This window comes from Lepisosteus oculatus, chromosome 18, assembly GCF_040954835.1.
Source record: "Lepisosteus oculatus isolate fLepOcu1 chromosome 18, fLepOcu1.hap2, whole genome shotgun sequence".
In the NCBI taxonomy this organism is placed as follows: domain Eukaryota; kingdom Metazoa; phylum Chordata; class Actinopteri; order Semionotiformes; family Lepisosteidae; genus Lepisosteus; species Lepisosteus oculatus.
This window is the reverse complement of record NC_090713.1, coordinates 21,557,873-21,582,029: the sequence shown is the minus strand read 5'-3', so window position 1 is coordinate 21,582,029 and position 24,157 is coordinate 21,557,873. Positions and strand designations below refer to the sequence as shown.

Here is a 24,157-nt window from a genome sequence, read left to right as displayed (position 1 = left end):
AGGAGGTGAGGGGGTGGTGGGGACAGGAGGAGGGGAGACAGGAGGAGGTGAGGGGGGGTGGGGATGACGGGAGGAGGGGAGACAGGAGGAGGTGAGGGGGGGTGGGGATGACGGGAGGAGGGGAGACAGGAGGAGGTGAGGGGGGGTGGGGATGACGGGAGGAGGGGGGACAGGAGGAGGTGAGGGGGGTGGGGATGACGGGAGGAGGGGAGACAGGAGGAGGTGAGGGGGGTGGGGATGACGGGAGGAGGGGAGACAGGAGGAGGTGAGGGGGGGTGGGGATGACGGGAGGAGGGGGGACAGGAGGAGGTGAGGGGGTGGTGGGGACAGGAGGAGGGGGGACAGGAGGAGGTGAGGGGGGTGGTGGGGACAGGAGGAGGGGGGACAGGAGGAGGTGAGGGGGGGTGGGGATGACGGGAGGAGGGGGGACAGGAGGAGGTGAGGGGGGGTGGGGATGACGGGAGGAGGGGGGACAGGAGGAGGTGAGGGGGTTGGGGATGACGGGAGGAGGGGGGACAGGAGGAGGTGAGGGGGTTGGGGATGACGGGAGGAGGGGGGACAGGAGGAGGTGACGGGGGTGGGGATGACGGGAGGAGGGGAGACAGGATGACGGGAGGTGGGGGGACCGCGTTACGCTCTCAGGAAGCTGGGAACTGAAGCAGCAGGACGCCGGGCTCATTTCCGTTTGACTTTATTGTTCACAGGCCCTGCGTCTGGACGCGTCGTGTACACGCCACAGACCACAGGCCAGCAGCGGCACGTGCTGAAGGAGCTCTACAGCGCCGCCCCCCGGGCGGGAGGGACAAGACGCAGCTCGGCGCGCTCGGACGGGGGACATCAGACATGGGAAAGGGAAGGGAAGAGGCGATTGTCCATCCCTCGTGGAAGACGAGCCGGGCCGGGTTCCCGGGCCAATATCAAAACACTACAGCGACACGGAAGCGGAGCCACTCCAGTTCCCGTCTTAAAATAAGAAGGCACGATCTAGGAAAGGGGGGGCTGGGAGAGGGTGTCATCACCAGAGGCCGCTGTTTAGCAGCTGCAACTTTTTTATCTTTGGGTTCAAAAGAAAACGGCAGGTTCTGGCACAGGTGGGCCGGAACGACTGCGGCACGTCTCGTATAGGCGACGGCCACAATCGTCACAATCATTCTTCTTATTTAACTGTAGGAGAAAGTAAAACAGGCGCACACACACAAGCAAAGTTTCTAACTATACACTCAAAAAAAACAAACATTTTACAGACATTTCCCCCCCCACCCAAAAAAAAATCTGTTGCCCTCTGGGGTAGTGCTGTGAGACAGCGCCCCCCGCTGGAGGGATGCCAGCACTGCCCTTCCTTAAAGCGATGGGGTTGATGGAGGTGAGGATCCGGGCGGGAGTGGAGGCGCTGAGCGATCCGCAGGGGGCGAGGGGCTTTGATGACCGCTGGGTAGTCGGGATGTTGATACCCCCCCCCCTTTCCCACCTCCCTGCAGGTCCCGCGCGCACCCTTGAGCGAAACCAACGCGAGCCGTTGTGTCTGGTGTGAAGGGGGGGGGCGTGGTCAGCACTGGTGGGCGGGGCCGGGGGGAGGGGGCGGGGCACGCTTAGTGAAGGTCGTCGGGGGCGGGCAGCTTGGCCAGGCTGGGCTCCACCCCCCAGATCTCGCGGGCGTACTGGGCGATTGTGCGGTCGCTGGAGAACTTGCCCGAACCGGCGATGTTCCGGATCACCTTCTTGGTCCACTCCTTGGTGTTCTGTTGGGGAGACGTGAGGCAGAGGTGAGAGTGTGTGTGTGTGTGTGCGTGCGTGCGTGCGTGCGTGCGTGCGTGTGTGTGTGTGAGACGAAGGCCATGCAAGAGGAGGCGAACAGGAAGCTACCACTTCCTGCTGCCCCATTCGCTAGTTCCTGCTGCCCTTTTGACCAATTCCTGCTGCCCCATTGGCTAGTTCCTGCTGCCCTTTTGACCACTTCCTGCTGCCCTGTTGACTACTTTCTGCTGCCCCATTGGCTAGTTCCTGCTGCCCCATTGGCTAGTTCCTGCTGCTACATTAGCCAGTTCACTGTATCAGAAAAAAGTCACTTCTCCCAAAGTGGTTGTAACAAAACCTTTCGAAAATTCAAATGAGTCAGACGCTGACTTTATTTCCCCCGCAGCAAATCTTCCAAATGCACCAGAGACGTCGTTTGAAGAGCCGCCCAAAATACAGGCCCCAACATAAAAAGGGGGTCGGCTCGGGCGGTCTCAAACCCGGGTTGCTCTGCTTCTTGCGCAGCCCTGATGCCCCCCTGACCCCCGACCCCCCCAGGGGTGACCTTCGACCGCTGCACTCACCTTGTAGAGCGCACCGACGGCGTCCTGGCACTTGATGTAGGACTCGTAATCCGCAAACACCTTAAACCTGCAGGCAAGGGGGGAGAGGAGAGAGACAGTCAGGCACGCTCCCCCTCCTGGACAGACTGACTCCTTCAGTGGAAAGGTCACCACGCAGGTAGGAGGAGATCCCCTGTGCAGTGGAGTTCAGGGGTGGTGACCTCAGGTCTGCAGAGCTAAAGAGTCCGGCTAATGGGAGCTGGTAGGTCCTATGAATCATCAGTGACCTCTGGTGGTCATTCGTTGTATTGCAGCATTTTTCCATCGGGTGCTTTTTGTACGTCTCCTTTTCGAAGAAAACACATTAACAATCCACAAAATCCTAGTAGAATACTTCATGGTATGGTAAACATTATGGTAGAATAATCATGTTACCTGGAAAATCATATGTTACAACACTAGAACAGTCCTGTTACACTGGGGGCTACAGTCCCAGTCCAGTAGAACAGTCTGTTCCAATAGGAGCTACAGTCCCTGTGCAGTGGAACAGTCCTGTTACAATAGGAGCTACAGTCCCTGTGCAGTGGAACAGTCCTGTTACAATAGGGGCTACAGTCCCAGTGCAGTGGGACAGTCCTGTTACACTGGGGGCTACAGTCCCAGTGCAGTACAACAGTCCTGTTACAATAGGAGCTACAGTCCCAGTGCAGTAGGACAGTCCTGTTACACTGGGGGCTACAGTCCCAGTGCAGTAGAACAGTCCTGTTACAATAGGAGCTACAGTCCCAGTGCAGTAGAACAGTCCTGTTACAATAGGAGCTACAGTCCCAGTCCAGTAGGACAGTCCTGTTACACTGGGGGCTACAGTCCCAGTGCAGTAGGACAGTCCTGTTACACTGGGGGCTACAGTCCCAGTGCAGTAGAACAGTCCTGTTACAATAGGAGCTACAGTCCCCAGTGCAGTAGAACAGTCTGTTCCAATAGGAGCTACAGTCCCAGTGCAGTAGAACAGTCTGTTACAATAGGAGCTACAGTCCCAGTGCAGTAGAACCTGTAGTGGTCCTGTTACACGAGGCTCCAGTCCCAGTCCAGCAGGAAGCCGGTGTCCTGCGTGCACAGGTGGGCGGGCTGTGGCGGCGGGGAGCCCACCTGTCGTGGTGCATCAGCATGTTGACGATGTCCTTGAAGAGGGTGGGCTCGTTGGGGCTGAAGAACCCGCCGCTGATCTGGTCGATGACCTGCTTCAGCTCCGGCAGTCTCTCGTAGTACTCCTTCGCGTTGTAGCTGTGGGGTGGAGGGGGGGGAACAGGTGACTCGAACCCGAGACAGTCCTGCATTTTCTCACCAAGCTGACGGGGCCACGGCCGCCTCAGAATGAGCTTACACGCCCCCCCCCCATCAGCTGTTGCACCCAGAACCCTCACTGCGCCTCCAGGTGGGACTGGGTCAGCTGAGATCATGGCGGTATCGCTGAACCCTAACACACCAGTTAGACGCCGGGTTCAAACTGACTCGGATACGTCCTGCATCCTGGCATCGCAGGGTGGAAGGAAGGGCAGGAAACTGGAGCACCCCTCCCAAAAAAGACCCCCCAAACACATGGGACGCATAGAGAACATGCAAACTCCACGCAGAAGGTGCTCCGGTCCAGAATCAAACCCAGGGCCCCGAGACCTGCGAGGCCTCGTTTTTTTTTTTCTTTTCTCGTCCTGTTAGGGTTCGACCGCGTTACAGATCTGCTCCTCGTTGCCGAAAACAGCTGCAAGTGTAGGATTCCATTAAAGACCAATCGACCGAGGGTGGCGTGGTGACGCAGTGGTGGGCGTCGCCGTCTCGCGGCGCTGGGGGGCCTCGGGCTCGGTTCGGCACCCAGGGTGCTGTCCGTGCGGAGCCTGCATGTTCTTCTCGCGTTTGTGTGGCTTTCCCTCCCACAGTCCAGCGCCATTGCTGGGGACTTCATGGGCTTCTGGGAAACCAGGCCCTGGTGCGTGCGTGCGTGCGTGCGTGCGTGCGCGTGCGTGTGTGTGTGTGTGTGTGCGCCCGTGTGCCCTGTGATGGACTGGCGTCCCGTCCAGGGTGTACCCTGCCTTGCCCCATTGCCTGCTGGGATAGACCCTGAACTGGATGAAGATGGACCAGCCCCTCGCCCCCGGCTCACCCCTTGCGTTCCATGGCCTCCACGTCGTCCACCCGCATGCCGAAGATGAAGAAGTTCTCCTCGCCCGCCTCCTCCGCCATCTCCACGTTGGCGCCGTCCATGGTGCCGATGGTCAGGGCGCCGTTCAGCATGAACTTCATGTTGCCCGTGCCCGAGGCCTCGGTGCCCGCCGTGGAGATCTGCTCCGAGAGGTCGGCCGCGGGGATCACTGGGGGGGCAGAAGCGAATCCATGTGAATCCAGCTCTTCTAATCCAGTAGAAATACTGCTCTCCTCTCCCAGACAGTTTCACTGGCAAATACTCCTCACTGGTTAACTCTGCCTGCGGATCACGCTGGAACATTTCTGTGGTGAAATGTCTGCTGCACAACCTGTACTTATTCGCTCGTACATCTCAGTCCATTAGTCAGTACAGGGACTAGTGAGCAGGAAGGGCTGGTTCACATCTCAGTGCATTAGTCAGTACAGGGACTAGTGAGCAGGAATGGCTGGTTCACATCTCGGTACATTTGTCAGTACAGGGACCAGTGAGCAGGAAGGGCTGGTTCACATCTCAGTACATTAGTCAGTATAGGGACTAGTGAGCAGGAAGGTCTGGTTCACATCTCAGTCCATTAGTCAGTATAGGGACTAGTGAGCAGGAAGGTCTGGTTCACATCTCAGTCCATTAGTCAGTATAGGGACTAGTGAGCAGGAAGGTCTGGTTCACATCTCAGTCCATTAGTCAGTATAGGGACTAGTGAGCAGGAAGGTCTGGTTCACATCTCAGTCCATTAGTCAGTACAGGGACTAGTGAGCAGGAAGGGCTGGTTCACATCTCAGTCCATTAGTCAGTATAGGGACTAGTGAGCAGGAAGGTCTGGTTCACATCTCAGTCCATTAGTCAGTATAGGGACTAGTGAGCAGGAAGGTCTGGTTCACATCTCAGTCCATTAGTCAGTACAGGGACTAGTGAGCAGGAAGGGCCGCTTCACATCTCAGTACATTAGTCAGTACAGGGACTAGTGAGCAGGAAGGGCCGCTTGACATCTCAGTCCATTAGTCAGTACAGGGACTAGTGAGCAGGAAGGGCCGCTTCACATCTCAGTACATTAGTCAGTACAGGGACTAGTGAGCAGGAAGGGCTGGTTCACATCTCAGTACATTAGTCAGTACAGGGACTAGTGAGCAGGAAGGGCCGCTTCACGTCACCTCCCCCCCTCAAAGACAACAGCGCCCCCTTGTGGACACACGGTGATCAGCGGGGCCCGAATCCGGCTCGGATACCTTTCTCCGCCAGGGAGACCTTGTAGTTCTCCAGGAAGATGACCTTCAGGCGGTCGCCCACCACGGGGTCGTTGTTGACCACGTCGCCGATGGAGGTGATCAGCTTGATGATGATCTTGGCCATGTGGTACCCTGGGGCGGCCTGTGGGGGAGAGGAGTGGGGGGGAGATCTCAGTCTGGGGCTCGACCACTGGACACATTTCTCTCGATTTCTCTCTCTCTCTCTGCCCATCACTCCCGCACCCTGGACCCTCGCTGACGTCCATCTGTCTTCCACCCCTCTAGGCTGCCCTCCTCCCCCCTCATTCCAGCTGGGATTATCGGTCGCCCGTTTCTGAAGTTATTGATCGGCCAATCAATCATCCTTCGATCAATTAAGGCGGTGCTGTGCTTTTCAACACCAGAAAAGTGACGCAACAGAGGAGGCCATTAGACCGTCGAGCCTGCTTGTGACTTAGGGGCCCTAGCATCAGCTTCAGCCACAGGGCCGGGCGGCTTGCTCCAGACCCCTGCCACCCTCTGTGTACAGAAGTGCCCCTTGTTCTGTCCTGTCAAGTGCGCTCCCTCCTTGTCTCGGTTTCGCTGGCCCAGCTCTGGCCCAGAAGACGTCCGCGGGCTAGATGCCGTAGGGAGAGGACGCAGGGGGAGAGATTCACCTTTCCTCCGATCATGATGGTTCTGGGGGTGAAGTGCTTGTTGGGCTCCTTCTTGATACCTAGAAGAATTCAGAGCAGCCTGGCGTCAGAATTCAGAGCAGACTGGTGTGTGTGTGTAGGGTGTGTGTGTGTGGGGTATGTGTGGCAGGGGGTGTGTGTGTCTGGTGGGGTGTGTGCAGGGTGTGTGTGTGTGTGTAGGGGCTGTGTGTGTGGCAGGGTGTGTGTGTGTGTAGGGGCTGTGTGTGTGGCAGGGTGTGTGTGTGTGTAGGGGGTGTGTGTGTGTGTGGCAGGGTGTGTGTGTGGCAGGGTGTGTGTGTGTGTAGGGTGTGTGTGTGTGTGTGGCAGGGTGTGTGTGTGTGTGTGTGTGGCAGGGTGCTCGGTCCAGTCCTCACGGTTGTAGAGGGTGATGATGTGCAGACAGTTGAGCAGCTGTCTCTTGTACTCGTGGATCCTCTTGACCTGCAGGTCGAACATGGAGTTGGGGTTGATCTTGACCTTGTACTCCTTCTCCAGGTAGGCCGAGAACTTCAGCTTGTTCTCCTGCGCGGAGAGAGAGAGCAGAGAGAAGGGAGTGGGGAGAGAGCATCACTCACAGACCTGCAGTGGGGTAACAGCACAAAGCAAAGGCTTCTATCTATCAGACAGACAGCTCCACTGGGCTTATGTCTGACTGTAAACTGACTTTTTGCCCACTTGCTGCTCAGTAATCACAGTACTGCGTAACTGCAAAATAACTGGGTAACTGGGAGGTTGCGGGTTCAAATCCGTGCTGGGACACAGCACCGGCCTGCGCCAGTGGAAATACCCACGTCACCCACTCTGGCCAAAACCGTCCGCCGCGCAAACGAACAGCGTCCGTGAGCGTCAGGCACCAGCGCGGGTGAAAACGAAGGACGGGTTCAAGGAACTGGACGCTCGCTTACCTGTTTGACTTTGGCCACGTCGCGGATGAAGGCCTCGTCGTCCACGTACTTCAGCAGCTTCTTCAGCTGGCTCAGGTCCCGGATGAAGTCCTCGCCGATCCTCTGCAAGACAACAGCAGGGGGCGCTGCCCGTTACAGCTGCGAGGTGACGGAGCCGTGGACGCCTCTTGGCGGGAGGACAGGGGTTTGAGGAGGCAGCAGCCCAGCGTTTCACAGGTTGGCTCGAGCGAGAGCAATTGCAATTCTCTGTTCTTAGCAGCCCTGTTTTAACAATAACAGGATGCAATGCATATAGCACCTCCCATCCCAAGAGATGACGAAGAAGGGAACCAACGTCATCCCCCCCACTGAAGTGCAGCCCCCAGCTGGGAGACGCACAGTGATCATTCTGCACCAGCAGCCCCCAGCTGGGAGACGCACAGTGCTCATTCTGCACCAGCAGCCCCCAGCTGGGAGACGCACAGTGCTCATTCTGCACCAGCAGCCCCCGCTGGGAGACGCACAGTGCTCATTCTGCACCAGCAGCCCCAGCTGGGAGACGCACAGTGCTCATTCTGCACCAGCAGCCCCAGCTGGGAGACGCACAGCGGTCATTCTGCACCAACAGCCCCCACCTGGGAGACGCACAGTGCTCATTCTGCACCAGCAGCCCCAGCTGGGAGACGCACAGTGTTCATTCTGCCCCAGCAGCCCCACCTGGGAGACGCACAGTGCTCATTCTGCACCGGCGGCCCCACCTGGGAGATGCACAGTGTTCATTCTGCACCAGCAGCCCCCACTTGGGAGACGCACAGTGCTCATTCTGCACCAGCAGCCCCCACCTGGGAGACGCACAGTGCTCATTCTGCACCAGCAGCCCCCACCTGGGAGACGCACAGTGCTCATTCTGCACCAGCAGCCCCACCTGGGAGACGCACAGTGCTCATTCTGCACCAGCAGACCCGGCAGTCGCCGCTGGACTGCCCATTCCCAATCTCACTTCAGACAAACCTAACCCCCTGGCCTGAGCCCCGCTTTCCAAAGCCCTGACCCCCCAGACTGACCTCTGCGATGACCTCCGCCAGCCCCGGGTTACAGAGCACCAGCCAGCGGCGCGGGGTGATGCCATTGGTCTTGTTCTGGAACTTTTTGGGGTCGACCTCGTAGAAATCTTTGAATCTGTGAGAAGGAAAGCGCTTTATTAACAGGAAGCCGAATGGCTATTTCCCAAGGTCTAGGACCGTGCCCTGAGACAGACTCCTGCCCTTGTTCCCGTTTTTCCAGGGGATATTCACAGATCCATCTGCTTCCTAACTGCTTTATCCGGTAGAGGGGTGCAGGGGAGCCGGAGTCTATCCCACCTAACAAACTGGGGTACACCCTGGGTGGGACGACAGTCCATCACAGGACACACACTGACACAGACTCAAATCGGGGCCAGTTAACCCATCAGCATGTCTTTGGACCGGCGCACCTGGGAGGAAACCCACGCAAGCCCGTGGAGAACATGCAAACTCCACAGAGACAGCACACCCAGGTCCAGACTTGCCGCCCCCCCCAGGGGTAACCGGGCGATTAAAAAGTAAACAGCGCCAGGCCCGAGGGCACGGGTTCGAGCCCGGGACGTGTCGCTACACTGTGACTGCGACTGAAGTTTCCGTTGCCCAGAGCTGCCTTGGATCACAGCGCCCCCTGCTGGATGACAGGGTGATTGCAGGCTGGCCGGCGCTGTCGGAAACTCTCGTCCAATCAGCATACATCCTCTGTTAAAAGAGGAGGGGCTAGCTGGGGGGGGGGCGGGTCCCGAGGAGTTGGCCCGCCCCTCGGGGATCACAGCGACCAGCCTGGAGTCCTGTCCTGCGGAGGACCCACCCACACCCACCCCCAGACGTTCCTGCTACGCTCGGAGACCTAGCCCGCTATGCGATGGAGGGGGTTCCTAATATTTTGGCCGGAGGTGTACGCACACGGTGGCCTTGAGGATGTCGGAGTGGATGCGCGCCACGCCGTTGACGGCGTGCGACCCCACGATGCACAGGTGGGCCATGTTGACCCTCTTGACGTCCCCCTCCTCGATCAGCGACATGCGGCGCAGGCGGTCATGATCCCCGGGGTACAGCGCCGCGATGTGCTGCAGGAGAGAGGACAGCGCGCCGCCGGTCAGCGTGGCCACGCCCGGGGCTGGGAACTCCAATGAGCTCAGCTGGTGAATTCGGAAGGGTCCCACGCTTTCTCTCTCAGTGCCTCAGCTCTCACCACTAGCCCACACTGCCTGCCTCTCTCTCCCCCAGTATCTCAGCTCTAACCACTAGCCCACACTGCCTCCCTCTCTCTCCCAGTGCCTCAGCTCTCACCACTAGCCCACACTGCCTCCCTCCCTCTCTCCCATAGCCTCAGCTCTCACCACTAGCCCACACTGCCTCCCTCCCTCTCTCCCAGTGTCTCAGCTCTCACCACTAGCCCACACTGCCTGCCTCTCTCTCTCCCAGTGCCTCAGCTCTCACCACTAGCCCACACTGCCTCCCTCTCTCTCTCCCAGTGCCTCAGCTCTCACCACTAGCCCACACTGCCTGCCTCTCTCTCCCCCAGTATCTCAGCTCTAACCACTAGCCCACACTGCCTCCCTCTCTCTCCCAGTGCCTCAGCTCTCACCACTAGCCCACACTGCCTCCCTCCCTCTCTCCCATAGCCTCAGCTCTCACCACTAGCCCACACTGCCTCCCTCTCTCTCTCCCAGTGTCTCAGCTCTCACCACTAGCCCACACTGCCTGCCTCTCTCTCTCCCAGTGCCTCAGCTCTCACCACTAGCCCACACTGCCTGCCTCTCTCTCTCCCAGTGCCTCAGCTCTCACCACTAGCCCACACTGCCTCCCTCTCTCTCTCCCAGTGCCTCAGCTCTCACCACTAGCCCACACTGCCTCCTCTCTCTCTCCCAGTATCTCAGCTCTAACCACTAGCCCACACTGCCTCCCTCTCTCTCTCTCCCAGTGCCTCAGCTCTCACCACTAGCCCACACTGCCTCCCTCTCTCCCCCAGTGCCTCAGCTCTCACCACTAGCCCACACTGCCTCCCTCTCTCTCTCCCAGTGCCTCAGCTCTCACCACTAGCCCACACTGCCTCCCTCTCTCTCTCTCTCAGTGCCTCAGCTCTCACCACTAGCCCACACTGCCTCCCTCTCTCTCTCTCAGTGCCTCAGCTCTCACCACTAGCCCACACTGCCTCCCTCTCTCTCTCTCCCAGTGCCTCAGCTCTCACCAACAGCCCACACTGCCTCCCTCTCTCTCCCAGTCTAACCACTCAACGCTGAGCTCTTTTCCTGGGGTGGGATGGAGGGCACTGCTGCTGTGAGGAAACTGACCTCCATGTGGCGCCGGTTGATCTCGTAGATGATCTCCAGGTGCCGCGGCAGCAGAGTCTCGAACAGGTGGACGGGCCAGCGCTCCAGAGCCTCAGGCAACACTGTGTGGTTGGTGTAGGCGCATGTCCGCACGGTGATGTCCCACGCCTGACGACACAGGAGGGAGAGGGGGGGGTCAAGCGAGGCAGACTCGGAGGCTGACCAACACCACCAGGACAGGACCAGACTGGCTGGATTTGAAGTAGGAAGCTGAACTTGTCTCCTCTGATTGGCTGGATTTGAAGTAGGAAGCTGAACCTCTCACCTCTGATTGGCTGGATTTGGAGCAGGAAGTTGAACTTGTCTCCTCTCGATTGGCCGGACTTGAAGGAGGAGGAGGCCGAACCTGCCTGCTCTGATTGGCTGACCCTCATGTCACACATCCAGAATGTGGGACTTGACTACCGCCGACCCCGATACAGATATGTTTTGTGCTCAGGGCGAAATTCCAACGCCTGCGTCCGCTCACCTGGTCCCAGGCCAGTTTCTCCACGTCCACCAGGACCCTCATCAGCTCGGGGATGGCCATGGCCGGGTGGGTGTCGTTCAGCTGGATGGCCACCTGCGGGCAGAAGGAAGTGTACCCCCAGTTCAGACGAGGAACCCCCCCAAACACACACGTTCATCTCACAGTGCTGGCACTGGCCCCGGGGGACGCCCGCCGCCGCGGCCCCTAGGCGCCCCATCCCAGGGGCTCAGCCGGGACCAGGCCCGGTCACTACTGGGCTGCGAGACCTCTAAGGAAAACCGGGTTCCTCGCTGCTGCGGGTGGTGTCGGTGGACCAGTAGGGGGCGATCTTCCCTCCGCAGCAGAATAGCCAATCCAGTCCCACAGGAATATGGTGCTTTAGGAGCTGCTTGCCTTTGGACAGGACATTAATCTGGCGTAACGACTTCCTAACTGGTCGTTAAAGATCCTGTTCTAGGAAGATCTGCAAGTGAAAACAGGGGTGCCCTGGCTAAATCCCACCCTGGGCTTGGACAACCCGAAGGCCCCCCTTAATTCAACAGGTGCAGTGGTTCCTCTCTCCTGCCCCGGATCCGCTGTGCTGGCGGAGGGGGGCGCTGGTGCAGAACGGCCCCTGTAGGTCTCCCCGGAGGGGGAATGAACCTCACTACCCAAGTGGGTCCCCTCGTTTTCAGGCCAGTGGGTTTTTTAGAGAGCCAACACACTTTGCAGACTATTATAGTCGGCAGGATATTATCAACACAACTAAAAAAAACTGCACTTCATCCCCGAGGACGATAAGAACGTCACCTATCCATCGAGCATATCCTCCCAGCCGGCGGCGGCGGTCGTAGCGCGCACGCGCCACCAGGGCGGCGCCCTCACCTTGTCGGGGAAGGCCTCGAAGGAGGTGCGCACGGGGTCCAGGCAGCCGAACTTGGAGGACTTGAACCGGCGGACGATGTCCTGCAGGGTGGCGGCCACCACGAAGTACTCCTGCTTCAGACGCAGCTCCTTGCCCTCGAAGAACTGCGGGGGGGGGGGGCGTGCAGGGGGGAGACAGGAGGGTGCGGAGGGGCAGAGGCGAAGGCAGGAAAGGGGAGAACGAATAAAAAAGGGAGAGGGGGCAGGAGAGGGCGGGAAGGGGAGAGAGAAGGGGGAACAAGCAGAGGCGTTACCCAGCAGCCGGGGGAGAAGTGGAACGCAGAGGCAGGGCCAGCGCCGGGGCGACTCTCACGTTGTCGTTGGGGTAGAGCACACGGGAGATGTTTTCCGCCAGATTCCTGTCCAGCACCGCCTGGATGTAGCCCCCCACGTTGACTGTTGAAAGAAAGGCGCTGGGTTTTTACAAACTCTCTCTCTCCCAGTGCCTCAGCTCTCACCCCTAGCCCACACTGCCTCCCTCCCTCTCTCCCAGTGCCTCAGCTCTCACCACTAGCCCACACTGCCTCCCTCCCTCTCTCCCAGTGCCTCAGCTCTCACCACTAGCCCACACTGCCTCCCTCTCTCTCCCAGTGCCTCAGCTCTCACCACTAGCCCACACTGCCTCCCTCTCTCTCTCCCAGTGCCTCAGCTCTCACCACTAGCCCACACTGCCTCCCTCCCTCTCTCCCAGTGCCTCAGCTCTCACCACTAGCCCACACTGCCTCCCTCTCTCTCTCTCTCCCAGTGCCTCAGCTCTCACCACTAGCCCACACTGCCTCCCTCTCTCTCTCTCCCAGTGCCTCAGCTCTCACCACTAGCACACACTGCCTCCCTCTCTCTCTCTCTCCCAGTGCCTCAGCTCTCACCACTAGCCCACACTACCTCCCTCCCTCTCTCCCAGTGCCTCAGCTCTCACCACTAGCACACAGTGCCTCCTCTCTCTCTCTCCCAGTGCCTCAGCTCTCACCACTAGCCCACACTGCCTCCCTCTCTCTCTCCCAGTGCCTCAGCTCTCACCACTAGCCCACACTGCCTCCCTCCCTCTCTCCCAGTGCCTCAGCTCTCACCACTAGCACACACTGCCTCCCTCTCTCTCTCCCAGTGCCTCAGCTCTCACAACTAGCCCACACTGCCTCCCAGTCTCTCTCCCCCAGTGCCTCAGCTCTCACCACTAGCCCACACTGCCTCCCTCCCTCTCTCTCCCAGTGCCTCAGCTCTCACCACTAGCACACAGTGCCTCCTCTCTCTCTCTCCCAGTGCCTCAGCTCTCACCACTAGCCCACACTGCCTCCCTCCCTCTCTCCCAGTGCCTCAGCTCTCACCACTAGCACACAGTGCCTCCCAGTCTCTCTCCCCCAGTGCCTCAGCTCTCACCACTAGCCCACACTGCCTCCCTCTCTCTCTCCCAGTGCCTCAGCTCTCACCACTAGCCCACACTGCCTCCCTCTCTCTCTCTCCCAGTGCCTCAGCTCTCACCACTAGCCCACACTGCCTCCCTCTCTCTCTCCCAGTGCCTCAGCTCTCACCACTAGCACACAGTGCCTCCCAGTCTCTCTCCCCCAGTGCCTCAGCTCTCACCACTAGCCCACACTGCCTCCCTCTCTCTCTCCCAGTGCCTCAGCTCTCACCACTAGCCCACACTGCCTCCCTCTCTCTCTCTCCCAGTGCCTCAGCTCTCACCACTAGCCCACACTGCCTCCCTCCCTCTCTCCCAGTGCCTCAGCTCTCACCCCTAGCCCACACTGCCTCCCTCCCTCTCTCCCAGTGCCTCAGCTCTCACCACTAGCCCACACTGCCTCCCTCCCTCTCTCCCAGTGCCTCAGCTCTCACCACTAGCCCACACTGCCTCCCTCTCTCTCTCTCTCCCAGTGCCTCAGCTCTCACCACTAGCCCACACTGCCTCCCTCTCTCTCTCCCAGTGCCTCAGCTCTCACCACTAGCCCACACTGCCTCCCTCTCTCTCTCCCAGTGCCTCAGCTCTCACCCCTAGCCCACACTGCCTCCCTCTCTCTCTCCCAGTGCCTCAGCTCTCACCACTAGCCCACACTGCCTCCCTCTCTCTCTCAGTGCCTCAGCTCTCACCACTAGCCCACACTGCCTCCCTCTCTCTCTCTCCCAGTGCCTCAGCTCTCACCACTAGCCCACACTGCCTCCCTCTCTCTCTCTCCCAGTGCCTCAGCTCTCACCACTAGCCCACACTGCCTCCCTCTCTCTCCCAGTGCCTCAGCTCTCACCCCTAGCCCACACTGCCTCCCTCTCTCTCTCCCAGTGCCTCAGCTCTCACCACTAGCCCACACTGCCTCCCTCTCTCTCTCCCAGTCTCTCAGCTCTCACCACTAGCCCACACTGCCTCCCTCTCTCTCCCAGTGCCTCAGCTCTCACCCCTAGCCCACACTGCCTCCCTCTCTCTCTCCCAGTGCCTCAGCTCTCACCACTAGCCCACACTGCCTCTCTCTCTCTCTCCCAGTCTCTCAGCTCTCACCACTAGCCCACACTGCCTCCCTCTCTCTCTCCCAGTGCCTCAGCTCTCACCACTAGCCCACACTGCCTCTCTCTCTCTCTCCCAGTGCCTCAGCTCTCACCACTAGCCCACACTGCCTCCCTCTCTCTCTCTCCCAGTGCCTCAGCTCTCACCCCTAGCCCACACTGCCTCCCAGTCTCTCTCCCCCAGTGCCTCAGCTCTCACCACTAGCCCACACTGCCTCTCTCTCTCTCTCCCAGTGCCTCAGCTCTCACCACTAGCCCACACTGCCTCCCTCTCTCTCTCTCTCCAGTGCCTCAGCTCTCACCCCTAGCCCACACTGCCTCCCAGTCTCTCTCCCCCAGTGCCTCAGCTCTCACCACTAGCCCACACTGCCTCCCTCTCTCTCTCCCAGTGCCTCAGCTCTCACCACTAGCCCACACTGCCTCCCTCTCTCTCTCTCTCTCCCAGTGCCTCAGCTCTCACCACTAGCCCACACTGCCTCCCTCTCTCTCTCCCAGTGCCTCAGCTCTCACCACTAGCCCACACTGCCTCCCTCTCTCTCTCCCAGTGCCTCAGCTCTCACCCCTAGCCTACACTCCCTTCCCCCCCCCCCACCCAAGGGCTCACAGTCTTTGAGGTTGAACTCGTTGGGGGCCTTGGCAGACCACAGCCTCATGGTGTTGACGGTGTTGTTCCTGTAGCCCGGGACGGGGGTATCGTAGGGCAGAGCCAGGACCACCTGCAGGGGGTCAGAGGGGGGAAAAACACCGACCTTACAAAGCGAAGAGCAGTTTCCCCCCCTCGTCAATCCACAGACCCCCAGTCTGTCAATCTGCTCACCGCCAACGCCGGCTATGAGGTGTGAGCGAAGCAGTGCCCGCGATCCGTGAGCTCTCTCACCTGCGTGTCCACCCACTTCACGCCCTCGGCTGTGTGCTCCACACGCCCGTAGAAGTGGACGGGCCGCATGTACTCGGGGCGGGCCTTCTCCCAGGGGTTGCCGTAGCGCAGCCAATCGTCAGCCTCCTCCACCTGCGAGGGGCGGAGACAAGACAGAACACACCCCCTGGTGTTTGTACTGGCCAACAGTGATGACATCATCAGCCATGTCAGCATGGCTGAGCGTCCATAATAAAAGAAGCAACGATGGCTTTATTTTCATTCTGATTAAGAAATAAAAGATCAAAACCGCTCTGGAAAAGCAGTTCAAACTGCCACAGCTGAAGAGTTGCGTATTTGTTACAGTGAAACAGGACTAATGACTATACAGAAGCAATTACCCATCTAGTCCGATATCAAAGCAGAACTGGAAAGTTCATCTTTAATTCATGAATTCATTTGAGGGAATTGAAACAGGGCCTAAGACGCACTGAAAACCGCTTGTTTCTATCTGGGGAGCTGTGACACGATACCAGACCTGACCGTTCAGTCAAGCGCCTGTTTAAACTCAGTCGTCTCATCCTGTCGGTCTCGAAGGGCCTCATGTGTAAGTGTCCGCGCCGGACAGTGGGAGAGTCCTCACCTGCCACCCGTTGACGATTTTCTGATTGAAGATGCCAAACTCATAGCGGATCCCATAGCCATAGGCAGCCAATCCCAGGGTGGCCATGGAGTCCAGGAAACAGGCTGGGGACAGGGGGAGACAGGGTCGGAGAGAGACAGGGTCAGAGACAGGGAGAGACTGGGTCAGAGACAGGGAGAAACAGGATCAGAGACAGGCTCAGAGAGAGACTGGGACAGAGAGAGAGACAGGGTCGGAGAGAGACAGGGTCGGAGACAGGGAGAGACAGGGTCAGAATGAGACACAATTAGAGACAGGGGGAGACAGGGTCAGAGAGAGACAGGATCAGAGGGTCAGAGAGAGACAGGATCAGAGAGAGACTGGGACAGAGAGAGACAGGGTCAGAATGAGACACAATTAGAGACAGGGGGAGACAGGGTCAGAGAGAGACAGGATCAGAGACAGGGTCAGAGAGAGACAGGATCAGAGAGAGACTGGGACAGAGACAGGGGGAGACAGGATCAGAGACAGGGAGAGCCCACGAGGGTGAATCGGGGGTGTCCACAAGAGGGGGTGCCCTACCAGCTCACCTGCCAGGCGGCCCAGACCCCCATTCCCCAGGCCGGCGTCCTCCTCGATGTCCTCCAGCTCCTCCATGTCTAAGCCCAGCTGAGCCAGGGAGACAGCAAGTGCGAGATCCCGTTAGACACCGGTGGGGTCAGGGGTCAGGGGTCACAGGGGCGAGAGCGAGATCCCATTAGAGATCGGCAGCGCCCCGGGGAGAGGGGGCTCGCAGAGGGTGGGGTCAGGGGTCAGGGGTGACGGGGGCGAGAGGAAGACGGCTGAGGAAGGCAGGATAGGGAGAACAGAGAGGCAAGGTGGAAGAACCGGGAAACAGACTGGGATAGAGGAAAGGGATCTGGGAAGAGGGGGTGGGGCACGTGATTTGGGGAGAGGGAGGTTAAAGCTGGTGCATTGATGGGTGTTTCCAAATTATCGGCGAGTCCCACAACTCAAAAGATACAATAAAAAGGTGCAGCTGACTGGATTTCCCAAGCTGCCCTATGGAAACGTATGGAAACCAGGATGAGCTCTGGCCTGTAGTGGCCTGAATGTGGCAGCTTGCTCTAGCACGCCCCCACCTGGTAGGTGGCTTCATCGCAGGCGTTCTCCAGGCCCAGGTTGACCATGGTGTTCTGCAGGGTGCGGCCCATGTAGAACTCCAGGGAGAGGTAGTAGATACGCTGAAAGAGAGGAGGAAAGAGAAGCAGGATGATGCTGGGCCCGTGATGGAGACTCTCCTTCAAGCACAGGAGCTCAGACTGTCCCTGCTGTCCTTCAGCAGGTCAATCTGATCGTGTCGGACCAGCGATGGAGACTCTCCCACAAGTACAGGAGCTCAGATCTTCCCTGCTATCCTTCAGCAGGTCAATCTGATCATGTTGGACCAGCGATGGGGACTCTGTCTCAAGCACAGGAGCTCAGATCTTCCCTGCTGTCCTTCAGCAGGTCAATCTGATCGTGTCGGACCAGCGATGGGGACTCTGTCTCAAGCACAGGAGCTCAGACTGTCCCTGCTGTCCTTCAGCAGGTCAATCTGATCGTGTCGGAACCAGCGATGGAGAGTCTCCCACAAGTACAGGAGCTCAGACTGTCCCTGCTGTCCTTCAGCAGGTCAATCTGATCGTGTCGGACCAGTGATGGAGACTCTGTCTCAAGCACAGGAGCTCAGACTGTCCCTGCTGTCCTTCAGCAGGTCAATCTGATCGTGTCGGACCAGCGATGGAGACTCTGTCTCAAGCACAGGAGCTCAGACTGTCCCTGCTGTCCTTCAGCAGGTCAATCTGATCATGTCGGACCAGCGATGGGGACTCTGTCTCAAGCACAGGAGCTCAGACTGTCCCTGCTGTCCTTCAGCAGGTCAATCTGATCGTGTCGGACCAGCGATGGGGACTCTGTCTCAAGCACAGGAGCTCAGACTGTCCCTGCTGTCCTTCAGCAGGTCGATCTGATCATGTCGGACCAGCGATGGGGACTCTGTCTCAAGCACAGGAGCTCAGACTGTCCCTGCTGTCCTTCAGCAGGTCGATCTGATCGTGTCGGACCAGCGATGGGGACTCTGTCTCAAGCACAGGAGCTCAGACTGTCCCTGCTGTCCTTCAGCAGGTCGATCTGATCATGTCGGACCAGCGATGGGGACTCTGTCTCAAGCACAGGAGCTCAGACTGTCCCTGCTGTCCTTCAGCAGGTCAATCTGATCGTGTCGGACCAGCGATGGAGACTCTGTCTCAAGCACAGGAGCTCAGCTCAGCGATGCAGACTTTCCCACAAGTACAGGAGCTCAGATCTTCCCTGCTGTCCTCCAGCAGGTCAATCTGATCGTGTCGGACCAGCGATGGGGACTCTTGTCTCAGGTGGGACTGCCCCGTTGTGCTCATGACAGAAAGGAGATGGAGACACAGCAGGCAGGAACCAGCCCAGTGTCCCCTGTCACTGTCCAATGGGGGCGTGTCACAGCCACGGGGGGGGTGGGGCTGTCTGAAGTGGGGGCGAGTCCATCACTGTCTGGAACCCGCCCGGCACACAGAGACACAGCTGCTGCCCGGCTCGGCGTTCCCCCTACCACCCCGTGCCCCCCGCGTGCGAAGAATAGGGGTCTTTGCGATATAAACACGTCCGCCGGGCTGACAAGCTACAAGACGGCCTGGAGGAATCGGGAGCTCTTGCTCTGACAAGCTCGGCGATTATCCAGCGGCCCTGCCCTCCCCACCCGGCCAGATCCCTCCTGCAGCCAGGACATCTAAGCTCCCTTCGGCCCCTCGGCGGGTGAACTCTGACATTTCGGGCTCGCCCTGACCCCTCCAGCCCTGCTGCCCCGCTGCCCCGGGCCCGGCAACAGGCAGGGGGCAGCTTGGATAACCCTGTCACTTGACTCGGGGTATTAATAGGACCAGAGGGGGAGATTTGTGGGGAGCTGGGGGGGCGCGTCTGCAAAGGTCACAATGCCCGCCAGGAACTCCAGGCATCCCGTGTGCCGGCTGCAATAATGGCCCCTCGCAACTGCCCCTGCGGGGCAATAAAATTGAATCTGCCCGGGGCAGGGGGGATTAGGAAGAGAGGGGAGGGCGAGTCACGGGCTGGGCAGGTGTCCAGGCAGGGGGGGGGGGACAGGAGGCACACAGGACACAGGACACAGAGCACGAGGAGCGGGCTGTGCACACTGCTCGTGATCACCACGTCCTGCACTATTGTCTGCACTAGTCTCCTCCCCACCCCTGTATTTCCGAATGTTTATTTGCACACTCCTACTTACACTACTGCACGTTCGCATTTATTCCCTGATTGATCTATTTATCTGCTGGTGGCACGGTTTTATTTGGACTTGTAGACCCACACTTCCCCAGCAGCGGCGAGCGATTCTCGGCGTTGCGCTGTGACGCTGTGCGGACTGCCCCAGCGGTCTGTGCACCTCGGCCCAGGAGAAACGAGAACTCCGCTCTCTCTTGTACAATAATGACAACACACTGAGCTGAACTGAACCTCGCTGTCCCCCTCAGCAGAGTGCACAGCGGAAACTGGCGCATTCACATCCACGGAAACATCGGGGTACAATACACATTCAGGGCTGGGGACCCCCCCGATTCGGGGGGACCTCTAAGGATAACTGGATTTGGGCCTGCCCAGAATAAATGTTAGGGGCCCCCTGATTCTGGGTGACCTAAAAGAATAACTGGATCTGGGGTTCCCCAGGACAAGAGTTGGGTACCCTTGATTCGGGGTGACCTATAAGACTAATTGGATTGGGGCTCCCCGGGGCCAGGGCTGCATTCAGGGGTCACTATGCAGCAACATTCACATAAAGCTTTACTAAAAGAATTCACAGGAAGAATGATCCCTGGTCTCTGGGGAACAGGAACAGCTCCTTTACACAAAGAGCAGCGGGTGTCTGGAACTGGCTTCCCAGCGAGGTACTTGAGGCCCAAGAATACACAGGTCTGTCCGACTCCCATTCGGGCTCGAGTTTGTGCAGCCCAGGCTGCCGAAGGTCCTGTAAAAATCCCCCACCGGAGTTATTGTCCGGCGTCATACAGTAGATGGTTTCCAAACGGCTCTCGAGCAATGCGCTTGAAATCGGAGACACGACCTTTACCAGCGGGTCACCTTTTCACCTCTTGACCTTTCCTGGGGCATGCCAGACATCCCAGTCGACACCCCCCCCCCCAGCCCCATCCTCCTGACAGTCTAGAAGGCTGACTTTACCGAAGGTCGCCAACACCAGAAGCAGGATTTGCAGGATCCCCTCCTGGAATCTGGCGCCCTGTTCTTCGTGTCCCTCTTCCAGAGTGGACACTTCTGGCCAGCCTCCCCCACTATACCCAGCTCAACGAGCTGCAGATACCAGCTGGGAAGGCATCAGCAAAGCAGCACAAGAGTACTGGAACTAATCCCCTCTGTCGCACCAGCATAGTGGCCCCGTCAGCATCGCTGCCTCACAGCGCTGGGTCCCCGGGTTCAATTCCAGACCTGTCTGTGTGGAGTTTGCATGTTCCCTCTGGGTTATTGAGCTTTTTCTCCAGCTGTTCTGGTTTTCTCCATGCGGGGGAGGTTAACTGGGTTCTGGGAAAAGTGGCCCTGGTGTTTAGTGTGTGTGCCCTGTGACAGACTGGCGTCCTGTCCAGGGCGTACCCTGCCTTGCGCCTGTTGCTCCCTGGGATAGACTCCGGCTTCCCCCCGCGACCCTGTCCCGGAAGAAGAGGTTAGAAACGGGATGGGTTTGCTGGATTTTAATTGCTTCTCGGTAGGATGCCCCTCCCTTTTGCGAGACTGAATTCGGGTGGAAGGGGACACTTCTGGACAACCGTCTCTCACGGGTCTGGCTCAGCGCACTGTAACCTAAACAAGTCCAGAATTTACTTCACAGCGAAGCAGTATGATTTAAAACACCCCGAATAACACAGGGCGCCCACTCCCTCTGACAGTGGGTATGGACATCTACTTGTGTGACTCGTTTTTTTTGGTTTTTGTGGCGCTGCGTCGTGTGTTACAAGATCAAACAGAAAACACGAAAAAGGAGCAGGGTCTCACAAACTCTGGGCCACTGGTACATCGGAACCTGAAACGCTCAGCTACTGCCTTAGTCTTCCCCAGGAGGAGACTGGGAGTTTCATGACCTGACCCTGTGTATTTCCAAGGAGATAGATGTTTTCCACAAAGAGGAGTTCTTTTATATATCAAAAACGCAGGATTAATAACAGAACGGTGCCTTCACTACTCGTTATAATACTGATCAATAAATACAGCAAGATCACACTAAAATATCCAGGAACAGGATTCCTGCAGGATGGACATTTGCCACCAAGAGGATTTCCATCCACCCAGTGTCCAGCTGCTCCTTCCAAGGTGAATTCCAGGTCATGGGGGAGCGGGAGTCTATCCCAGCAAGCACCAGGCACAAGGCAGGGTACACCCTGGACGGGACCCCAGTCCATCACAGGACACACACACACACACCAGGGACAGTCCATCACAGGACACACACACTCACACCAGGGACAGTCCATCACAGGACACACACACTCACACCAGGGCCAGTTTTCCCAGAAGCCAGTTAACTTCCCGGCATGTCTCTGGACTGTGGGAGGAAACCGGAGCACCTAGAGGACACCCACACGAACGCGGGGAGAACATGCAGACTCCACCCAGACAGCACCCCAGGAAATGAACCCGGGGCCCCAGCGCTGCGAGACAGCAATGTCCATCACTGCACCCAAATTCCCCCCCTGGCCTGTACCCCTCATGGCCTCTCTGAACTGCTGGGCGTGATGGGGATCCATGACCTGGAAACCCCTGAATCAGGGGGTCTCTAGCCCTGATCTTGAGAAGCCACAGTCTAGTCAGTCTTACAGGTCCCCCTGAATCAGGGGGTCTCTAGCCCTGATCTTGGGGAGCCCCAGGCCAGTCAGTCTTATAGGTCGCCTCTTTTTACAGACTGGCAGCACCTGTCAGCTGTAACGATGGGCCAAGCAAAGTCATCTTTTTTTAATCACCCGTTGAGGGCTGAAGAGGACCTGAGGCGCACAGGCTCACTGAGAAATCGCTCGTGTAATGAACCACGAAAGGCACTGTTCCCCGTCTGGCGATTCCTGCTCCAGCACCTCCTCCGTGGGGCGCTGGGGTATGATTTCAAATTGAAATCTCCTTCTGAACAAACACGGAGCTCCGGTCTCCCCCGGGCTGGCATGGCAGGCTGGGGTGACAGGAAATGTCGTTGTACCGCCCGGCCGTGCTAAACCCACGGGAGTCTGAACCGGCTGCCCCGCACCGGTCTCTCCGCTGTCGCCGGGAAAAAAAAACGCCTCCAGGTCGGTTTCATTTGTTTTAAACGTCAACCTCAGACCAGAGGAGTTCTTGTTTGGCTACTGTAATACACGCTACGCTGTTCTACTTTGCCAGAGGCGATCATCCGGGGGGCGGGAGAACCCCAAAACAAAACAGGTGAACCGGGAATAAATCTCCCGTGAGGAATCCCGGGTGGACGGAGTCGCAAAACAAAATGGTCTACTGTCGCTCCGGTGCTTGCGAGACACGCAACCTTCAACTCCATTACACACCCGAGAGAGAGAACGCAAAAGACACGCCGCGTGTCACGATTCTCCTTCTCCCCTGCGATACGCGAATATGTGAAATAAAGTCGAGGGGGGGGAGATATAACCCATTCCGTTTCTGTTTCGAATAAGATTAAAGGACTGTGTATATACACATGACTATATATGACCCATTAGACGAATAAACAATATGATATTCTAACAGTACGCGCCTATCAAAAGGACAGCTGGCAGCGGGATGAACAGGCGGCGCCCTCGGAGCCCTTACAGACCGCGGGGTTCACAGAAAGACAGACGGGGGGGGTACAGGTACCCCGCTGCAACTCTTCGGTGTTTTTTTTACGGGGGGGCGTACGGTCTCGCACGTCATCGCGCCGGTGATGGGGGGGGGGAGGGATGCTTTGTGGCACGTCGCCCCACGCTCTCCAAAGGCCAACGGAGAGACGCAGGGATGATCCTTAGGGAGACTGTAAAAGACCCCCCCCGTAACCCCCGGCAAAGCCCAGCGGCTCCGGCCCCCCGTCCGTCATCACCTCCACGCCGGCCCCGCCCCCCAGCTGGCCCAGCCTGCATGCGGCAAACACCCCCCCTCCCTCCTCCTCCTCCTCCAGCGCCGGGGTGCTTACTTTGGGGTCTTTCTCGTAGTAGTGCTGCTGGGTGCGGATCCACCGGCCCACCAGGTGGTCGCGCACGGTGTTCGCCAGGGCGAAGTAGTAGTCGCGCGTCGACGACACGTTGCGGTCCTTCACCAGCGTGAAGTGGAGGTGGCGGTTGAAGTTCTTCTTCAGGTCCGTCACGTTCTCCACGCCGGCGAGCCCCCGGACGGAGATCTGCTTCCTACGGTCCTGGTCTGTCAGAGGTCGCGACATCTTGGCTGGCTGGCTGTTTCGGGCTCGGGTAGCTTCGCTCTTACGGTGTGAATGCGGCTGAAGGAAACTGGAACATGCAGTCAGGCGACACCCCCCTCCCCTTAGTCCTCAGAAGCCCCTCAGCTCTGTCCTACTGCAGCGGAGACCCGCAGACTGTCACCACTCCCCGCCCCCTGGCCGCCTTATAAACCGGCCCTCATTAATATGCAAGGAGGGGGCGGGTCCCCCAGCGCCGGCCGCGTCCAATCGGCTGCCACGCTAACGGTCGCTCAGTTAATATTCATAACGCGCCCTATTAGGCGCCGCGATTGTCTCCCCGCAGAAAGCGAGATGAAAGGACACGGCTGGAAATAAACACGTTGCCCGCCCCCCCTTGGTGGTACAGATGAGGGGGGGGTAGCAGAGACGGGCGTTGCTGAACGTCGTCAGGTTGAAAAGCGCTGCTCCCACCGATGATACTCGCCGATTCACTGTAGGACTTAAATTCCTCTCATAGCTGGGAAGCACAAACTACATCAGTGTTGCAACAATTTTTTTACCCTACAAGGAGTAAGGGAGGGAATATCTGAATTTTTTCCCAGCAACCGCTACGCTTAATCAATTGTCTTCATCTTAATCAAGAGGCTTCCCCAAGATGTAAATAAACTCCACATCCGCACCGCTATCAATGA

General features: G+C 58.4%; 1 protein-coding gene across 1 annotated transcript; it reads right to left on the bottom strand.

Annotated features, from left to right (window-relative positions):
* Nucleotides 1-675: 675 nt before the first annotated feature.
* LOC102693395 (glycogen phosphorylase, muscle associated) lies at nt 676-23,653 on the bottom strand. Its single transcript, XM_069180519.1, has 20 exons — nt 23,244-23,653; nt 17,155-17,256; nt 16,603-16,681; nt 16,034-16,137; nt 15,412-15,543; nt 15,139-15,250; nt 12,361-12,443; nt 12,009-12,152; nt 11,145-11,237; nt 10,637-10,783; nt 9,246-9,409; nt 8,343-8,457; nt 7,300-7,401; nt 6,769-6,916; nt 6,377-6,435; nt 5,721-5,862; nt 4,456-4,663; nt 3,447-3,581; nt 2,319-2,385; nt 676-1,739 (listed from the first exon to the last, which is right to left on the bottom strand). The coding sequence occupies exons 1-20, from the start codon at nt 23,484-23,486 to the stop codon at nt 1,590-1,592; spliced, it is 2,529 nt and encodes an 842-aa protein (XP_069036620.1). The 5' UTR covers nt 23,487-23,653; the 3' UTR covers nt 676-1,589.
* Nucleotides 23,654-24,157: the final 504 nt, after the last annotated feature.

What these genes read in the sequence shown, in the direction of transcription:
- LOC102693395 (XM_069180519.1), bottom strand. Translation starts at nt 23,486, where the DNA reads ATGTCGCGACCTCTGACAGACCAGGACCGTAGGAAGCAGATCTCCGTC. An exon ending in TGCTCTACCCCAACGACAAC is followed by an intron (nt 12,153 to 12,360) that starts GTGAGAGTCGCC and finishes CCCCCCCCGCAG; the next exon opens with TTCTTCGAGGGCAAGGAGCT. An exon ending in GAGGCCATGGAACGCAAGGG is followed by an intron (nt 3,582 to 4,455) that starts GTGAGCCGGGGG and finishes TCCACCCCACAG; the next exon opens with CTACAACGCGAAGGAGTACT.